This window comes from Phaseolus vulgaris, chromosome 3, assembly GCF_000499845.2.
Source record: "Phaseolus vulgaris cultivar G19833 chromosome 3, P. vulgaris v2.0, whole genome shotgun sequence".
Classification (NCBI taxonomy): domain Eukaryota; kingdom Viridiplantae; phylum Streptophyta; class Magnoliopsida; order Fabales; family Fabaceae; genus Phaseolus; species Phaseolus vulgaris.
Window position 1 is genome coordinate 17093281 of NC_023757.2, and position 8423 is coordinate 17101703.

General features: G+C 50.6%; 1 protein-coding gene across 1 annotated transcript; it reads right to left on the reverse strand.

Annotated features, from left to right (window-relative positions):
* Window positions 1-4097: 4097 nt before the first annotated feature.
* Window positions 4098-8141, reverse strand: LOC137839244 (uncharacterized). The gene is made up of 5 exons (XM_068648367.1): window positions 7219-8141; window positions 6568-7161; window positions 5195-5666; window positions 4323-4726; window positions 4098-4152 (listed from the first exon to the last, which is right to left on the reverse strand). Exons 1-5 carry the CDS (start codon window positions 8139-8141, stop codon window positions 4098-4100), a joined length of 2448 nt encoding a protein of 815 aa, XP_068504468.1.
* Window positions 8142-8423: the final 282 nt, after the last annotated feature.

Below are 8423 nucleotides of genomic sequence, written 5' to 3' on the forward strand. Positions count from 1 at the left end.
CCGCCAGTCAGCCCACCCGCTGCCGCTGCTCTTCCAGCCCCCCAGCGTAAGAAACTACCACTCAAAAAAGGCTAAAAGGAAGCCCCCAGGGTGGTGTCGGACGAAGAGGCAGACGAAAGCACCGAGGATGGGCTAGTTTGCAAGAGGAAGAGGAGAGCTGCGATCGAGCCCCCAGCAACTGAGAGCGCCACCCCAGACTTCGTCGAGAACCCCCCCCCCCCAACGCCTCCACGCCGTTCGAGTCTGCAGGGAACGTTCTTGCTTCAAACACCTTAGTTGCTGAAGCTATGCCTGAACAACTTGCCGATACGCAAGCCTCTTCTCAAGCCGCCGAAGAACTTCCCTCCTCACCACCACGCCTCGAGACTCACCTTGCCATCCAACCTTGCGAGGGTGGTGGTGAGCACCAACCCCCACCTCCTCCTCTAACACCGGGCCTCCCAGCTTCCCTCCAAGAAGCCTTGAGAACTTTCAACGTGCGCTTACACGCCATGGCCGATGAATGCCTCCCTCAAATCGCCGCCGAAGGGCTGAGGGGCTCCTTGGAGAAACTTGAGCTCGATTGCCACATCCATCAGGAGGTGGCAAGCACCGCGAGAGCCGAGGCCGAGAAAGTCAAGTGCGACATGATGATGCAAGGCCTAGAGTTCTCGCGGGTCGAGAACGCTCTCAATGAAGAGCTCTGAAGCTTGTGTAAGGACAAGAAAGAATTGCGCAAGAAGTTGCACGACAAGCTTCAGGACGCCGTTGAGCTGGAGAGCAAAATCGTTCCTATGAGGAAGCGAATCGCGGGGCTGGAGGAGGCCCAAAGGTCCGACGCGGAGCAAATGTCTAAACTGGAGAAAAGGTCGACCGAGCGGGAAACTCTTTTGGGCAAGGTCGAGCAAGATCGGGATAAGGCAGCCAAAGATTTGAGTGAGACAGCAACCGAGCTTGCCCGAGTTCGTGAGGAGAACAGCGGGTTCACGCAAAAGATCAACGAGCTTCAACTTGAAATCACCCGGGTTCGTGAAGAGAACAACGGGTTCAAGACAAAGATCGACGAGCTTCAGCTTGAGGCTACCCAAGTTCTTACTTCGGCTTTGATGTAGTTCGCTTGCAAATTTCCTGATCTCGACCTCTCTGAGTTTTCAGTGTACAATGAAGTGGTGGATGGCAAGATCATGCCTCCGACTTAACTGCTGCTCCCATCTGCCACTTCAACTTTACTGCCTTTGAAACTCTTGTATCTTTGGAATTCTTGTATCTAATTTGACTTGTATGTAATAACTTTCACTCTGCTTGAACTGTTTCATATACCTGTGTGTATATATATATATATATATATAAATATATGTGGTCTTCTAATTTATCTGTTGTGCGATTACCTGGTTTGACTGGCTGATTTTTACTCAACCCAATGCACTTTGCACAAATTGGTACTTGATTATCTTGAAATCAGCTTAACTTGAACAAACGGTTAGTCTGTAGCAATAACGTTTAACGCGAAATCACTTACTTGGCAAAAAGGCGTAGGTCGATCTTAGCATTTGAAATCTCACTCGCCTGATCTGCCAAAGGACAAGCGTATTTCTATGTTATCGCCCAAACTTCGCTGATCTGGCTCTCTCCGTGTGATCCTCTTACTATTTCGATCTCAAAGCCATGGGCCTTTGGCGACGCCATTTTCCTTTGACTGAAAACATCCCTTGCGGGACCACCTCATGACTTCACCTTTGCTCATCTGGAAGGAGAGCTGCCTTTCGGATCTCCCTCTACCTTCCCCGAGTCTTTAACTTGAGATAGCTTAAATCATTGTCCCCTCATCTGGGGGTAGAGCCGCCTTTCGGATCCTTCTCTACCTCCCTGAGTTTTAGAACAATGACTTAGGTGGTGAGGTGTCCTCTGTGAACCTTCCCCGACCACCCTTTAACCTATTTTTTAACTGGTCTTACTAGGTCAATATTGATGTCTCACTCAAGGGGAAAAGAGTTCTTCTCCAACCCTCCTTTCCCATACTTAAGATTATTAACACCCTTGACTTTTCAGTTTCATCTTGCCTGAACTCACTCGAGGGTGAGAAGAACTTTTCTGGATGCCTCAACTTGCCCAGGGAATACATCTCCTCCCCTAGATGCATTGAGGGCTTTCAACTTGCCTCAATTTGCTCACGCAAAGAGGTCTTGTGATCTGCTCTTGCCTGTGCTCGCTCAGGGCGAGGAGGACTTTAATCTTTTCTCGCCTACACTCGCTCAAGGCGAGGAGGTCTTTGATCTTTTCTCGCCCACGCTCGCTCAAGGCGAGGAGGTCTTTTAAATCTCTTTCTCGCCTACACTCGCTCAAGGCGAGGAGGTCTTTCAAATCTCTTTCTCGCCTACACTCGCTCAAGGCGAGGAGGTCTTTTAAATCTCTTTCTTGCCTAGTAGCGATCAGAAAATTTAATACTTGTGCCTCCGATCGCCGGGTGGCGGTGAGGACTTAAAACTTAAACTTGCACCTCCGATCGCCGGGTGGCGATGAGGGTTTAAAACTTCATGTTTCGAAAATTTTGTACTGGATGCATGCGATTTGGATTTACCATTGTTTAAAACTACATAAGGGCAATAAAATCTCTCCCCACAAGCTTGAAAAACAAACAACATGCAAACTTAATAACTGGGAAACTTCGATAAACTTTGAAACCTTCTTTATTGGGTGGCCTCATTAAAAACCCTCCTTAGGGAAAAAAGAGTGTCCCCTTGAAAGATTGTTTAAACTGATTCATCTTAAATTGTTTGAGTTAATTGCTACTTACAACGCCTTAACTGTAGTAAAACTTGAGATGGGTGGCGTTCCAAGTGCGAGGAATCGCCCCTCCTTCCAGCGTCTCCAAGCGGTAGGCGCCGTTCCTGAGTGCTTCGATTATTCTGAACGGTCTTGTCCACTTGGGTGACAATTTGTTCTCCATCTCGTACTGGTGGGCCTTCCTCATCACTAGGTCGCCATCTCTGAACTGCCTCGGCAATATCTTGGAGTTGTACTTACGCTCAACTCTTCTCTTTACTGCTTCGGCCTTCACCCGTGCTTCCTCCCTGACCTCGTCCAGCAAATCCAAGTTCATTCTCCTTTCTTCGTTCAAGTCTTCCGCCACGAAGTTCTGGAATCTCGGCGAGCTTTCCTGGATTTCGACTGGAATCATCGCATCGCATCCATACACTAAGCTAAACGGGGTTTCATGGGTTCCCGATTGCTCTTATGCCCACACTATGCGGGGAACTTCCTCGGCCCAAGACCTCTTGGCCTTTTCCAACCTCCTCTTCAAGCCTCTCAGCAGAACCCGATTAGCGGACTCCACTTGCCCATTCGTTTACGGGTGTTCCACGGAAGCAAACACCTGTTGTGTCCCGATGTCCTCGCACAACTTCTTCAGCAGGTAGCTTGCAAACTGAGTCCAATTGTCTGATACTAGACGCTTGGGCACGCCAAAACGACACACAATATTCTTCCACACGAAACTCTGGATTTTGTGCGCGGTGATCTGGGCTACTGGTTCTGCCTCAATCCATTTCGTGAAGTATTCGATCGCCACAACCAAATACTTCATTTGCCTGATCTCCAACGGGAAGGGTCCCAGAATGTTGATTCCCCATGTGTGGAACGGCCAGGGGCTGTAGATTGACTTTAACTCTTCTGGGGGCGCCTTGTGCCAATCGGCGTGCTGCTGGCATTGCTTGCAACGCTGGGCATATCTCTTGCAATCTTCCCTCATTGTGGGCCAGTAATAACCTGCACGGACAGTCCTTGTTGCCAGAGCTCGACCTCCAATGTGGCTCCCACAAATCCCTTCATGGAGCTTGGCCATAATTCTCGTGCACTTCTCTCCATGTATGCATACAAGAAGAGGGTGTGTAAATCCGAACCTGTACAGCTCACCGTCGATGAGGGTAAACTTGCTGGAGCTCTTCTTTATCTTCCTGGCCTCTGTTGAGTCCATCGGGAGCATGCCATCTGCCAAGTAGCGCTGGTATGGCGTTATCCACGTATCTGGTTCGTGGATAGCGCAAACTTGCATTGTTTTTACCTTTTCCACTGGGCGTGCTCTGACCCTCGGCGTCCTCAAGGTCTCATGTGTTAGAGATCTATGGCTCATTGCCGTCCTTTCCATCGATCTGCAAACGTGAAGGACCTGGTGATCTGCGATAAAAGCCCGAGGGGTCTTCAAAGTTTCTTGAATAACGGTCCTCTGTCTGCCCCCCTTGCTCGAACTGGCGAACTTGGCTAGCAAGTAAGCTCGGGCATTATGCTCTCTTGGCACGTGCACCACTTCAAACAAAACAAAGGATCTCCTTAACTCTTGCACGTACTCCAGGTAGGCAGCCATCTGCGGATCTTTGGCTTGGAACTCACCATTTACCTGCCCAGTGACCAACAGCGAATCACTTTTGGCCATCAACACCTTTGCTCCCATCTTCTTTGCCAACAGAATACCGACGATCAAAGCCTCATACTCCGCTTGATTGTTGCTTGCTTTAAAAGCGAACCTCAGTGATTGCTCTATCAACACCCCGTTGGGTCCCTCCAAAATAACCCCAGCCCCGCTACCAAGCTGGTTAGACGACCCATCTACCGAGAGCACCCAACGAAAGTCATCCTTGGCGTTTTGTGTTGTTCCGAAAGACAGTTCGACCACAAAATCGACGAAGATTTGCCCCTTGATCGGTCCCCGGGGCTCATACTTGATGTCGAATTCCGACAGTTCCACCGCCCACTTCACCATTCTCCCAGCTACATCCGGTTTCTTCAAAACCTTCTGGATGGGTAAGTCAGTCATTACCAACATCGTAAAGCTCTGGAAGTAATGGCGCAGCCTCCTCGCCGAAAATACAACTGCCAGCGCCACCTTTTCTAAGGCCTGGCACCTCACTTCTGGGCCTTGCAGCACCTTGCTAAAAAAGTAGATGGGTTTCTGGACCTGGTCCTGATCCTGGACGAGCACCGTGCTTATTGCCCTCTCAGTTATGGAGAAATACAGCCTGAGAGGCGTTGTTGCTTAAGGTTTGCATAGAACTGGAGGGCTCGCCAAGTATTCTTTGAGCTTTATGAAAGCTTCTTCACACTCCCTCGTCTAGATGAATCTGTTATTCCTCTTCAAACATTGGAAGTATGGGTGGCCCTTATCTCCACTGGCGGACACGAATCGGAGCAGAGCGGCCATCCGTCCCGTGAGCTGTTGTACCTCCTTCACGGTGGTGGGACTCTTCATCGCCAATATTGCAGCACATTTTTCGGGGTTGGCCTCGATTCCCCTTTCCGACAAGAGAAATCCCAGAAATTTCCCTGCCTCCACGCCATAAACACACTTCTCAGGATTCAGTTTCAGCTTGTACCTGGCGATGGTTACGAACAACTCTTCTAAATCGGCGATGTGCCTGCTCTTTTCCAGGGACGTCACGACCATGTCGTCAACATATGCTTGCACATTTCTCCCGAGCATGGGTGCGAGCACCTTTTCCATTAGCCGTTGGTACGTGGCCCCTGCATTCTTCAACCCGAAGGGGATCACCTTGTAGCAATAGCTTGACCTTTCCGTCATGAAAGCAGTCTTTTCTTCATCCATGGGGTGCATTTTGATTTGGTTGTAACCTGAGAAGGCATCTAGAAAACTAAGCAACTTGCACCCTGATGCGCTGTCTACCAGGGCGTCTATACTGGGCAAAGGATAAGAATCCTTTGGACAGGCTTTATTCAGATCTGTGAAATCAACACACATCCGCCATTTCCCGCTGCTCTTCTTGACCAGAACGACGTTGGCGAGCCATTCTGGATATTGGATCTCCCTGATGTGGCCTGCTGCAAGGAGTTTTTGCGTTTCGTCCTTGATCGCCTGCCTTTTTTCCTCGTTGAACTTACTCCTTCTCTGGCGAATGGGCCTGACTTGGGGATCCATTGTTAAGTGATGGCACAAGAAATCGGGGTCGATCCCCGGCATGTCTGAAGCGGACCACGCAAATGCATCCAGGTGTCTACTTATCACCTTGGCGATTTGGTCTTGTGTCTCGCTGTCTAAGGTTTTCCCCAGTTTAAACGTCTTGCCGTTGATCTTCTTCTCAAGCCATTTCTCCACTGGCTGAGGCTTCTTCTCGCTGGCGATCAGCGCCCTCGCGATACCTGCTTCCCTGGCGGTCTCCGAGCAGTTTCTCTCTCCCTCCACCCGAGCGGCGCTCGGACCTCGCCTCGATATCTTCGATTGGCACATCGCCCTCGGCGGCCACCTCCAACGCCGTATCCGAAACTCGTCGGTTTTCCCGCGTAGGCTCCACGCCAGGGGGCGGCGTTGTGGTTACGTGACATACAGATCTCTTGTTCTTGAGGCTGTTTTCGTAGCACTTCTTCGCCTCCTTTTGGTCAGAACAGATGGTGATGATTAAACCTTCCATAGACGGTAGTTTGACCTTCATGTGCCTTGTTGAAGGCACAACTCCTGTCCTGTTGAGCGTTGGCCTTCCCAACAGTATGTTGTATGCCGACGGAGCGTTTACGACAAGGTACCTGATCTTCTCCGTTCGTGAGGCCAAACCATCTTTGAACGTCGTCCTTAACTCAATATACCCCCTAACCTCCACTTGATCGCCGGCGAAACCGTACAAGCAGCCCCCATATGGCCTCAATTGATCGGGGGACAATTGTAACTTTTCAAAAGTCGGCCAAAACATTACATCTACCGAGCTTCCTTGGTCGACCAGCACCCGGTGGACGGTCTTTCCCGTCGTGACAAGAGAGATCACAATAGGGTCGTTGTCGTGAGGCACAACGTCCCTAAGGTCTCCTTTGGTGAATGTGATGTCCACGTCGGGTGAGTGATCCTCAAAAACTTCCACCGACATCACCGACCTTGCGTACTTCTTGCGCTGCGATGTAGTACACCCTCCATCTGAGAATCCACCAGCTATGGTGTGGATCTCACCTTGAATGGGCACCTCGTGCTGCTGTCCTTGATTGCCCGCCGGTTGGGGACCTGTTGATTGGCCCGCTTGCTTTTCCAGCAAGTAATCTTTCAAGAATCCACACTTGACCAACTCGGCGAATTGGTATCCCAAAGCCAAACACGAGTTGATAGAATGGCCAAAGCTCTTGTGGAACTCACACCACACGTCTGGTTTTGGACCCAAAACCTTTTCCGTTGTCTTCTCAGGCACCTTGAGCCTGGCAGCAATATTCGGGATGGCGATGAGATCGGCCTACCCCATCACGAACTCATACCTTGGGGGGCGATTAGTCTCTCTGGGCCGCCTCGACCCCTTCCCCTTATTCTTCTTAGGGTCATAAGGATGACGCATCCTTTGGTCCCTCTTCCTCGCCGCTGCCTCCATTACCCTCTGCGGCTGGACCCTTGTCTGGGCGTGCGGCTTAGCTGGGGCCACGTTTCCCCTTTTCTCGGAGAATTCGCTTTCAACGGTGATGTGAGCCACGACACGTCGCCGGATTTTAGCAAACGTGGCAGGGTGACTCCTGATAAGCGATTCACTAAAGGGTCCGGGCAACACACCCTTCTTGAAGGCATGCACAAACATTTCCTCGTCTTTACTTGGCAAGCGGACTATCTGAGCTCCGAATCTGTTCAGAAAATCCTTCAGGGACTCCCCTTGGTACTGCCTCACGTCGAACAGGTCGTAAGACACCAACGGTGGTGCCTTGTTCACTATATACCGCTCAATAAACATCTTGGAAAACTGTTGAAATGTGGTATTGTGGCCAGTAGGTAAACTGATGAACCAGTCCAGCACTGTTCCACTAAGAGTGCTCATGAACACCTTACAGTAGACCGCGTCCGACCCCCTTGAGAGCATAATCTGGGTGAGAAACGCCGTGAGATAAGCCTCAGGGTCCTCCACACCGGTGAAAGACGCTTTCATCGCCACCGTATTGGCCGGGACCACTGAGTCCATGATCTCTTGAGAAAATGGCATGGGAAAGCTGCGCGGTGGGGATGAGGGTGCAGATCTGTCCCCGACCGCACGCTCTTCCCGTTCTTGAAGAGCTTTACGCAGCTCTTCGTTGACCCTGTTGAGCTCCTCATTCCTAGCTTGCAAGGCCACCAGCGCCTCGTGCATTCTTTCCTGTTCAGAACATGATGCAGCTACGTTCTCCTGCAGCGTCCTCATCATAGCCATGACCTGCGTCATGGACACAACATCCTCATCTGTTGACGGCGCGACTGAACTAGACCGCGTTGTCCTCATCCTTTCCTAGCAAACTCAACAACTCAAAGAAACTCCAAATGAACGGTGAGAACTTCGAAAACCGACTGCGACAACAAGCAGTTGGACAGAAAACACCAAAACTTCAGCAAACTCGAACTGTGGTTGGGAATCACCTTTTATACGGCCCCACGGTGGGCGCCAGATGATCCTGCCGGTTGACCTAGCGCAAGAGCGTTGCCTCGTCACGATCCTCCTCACCAGTTT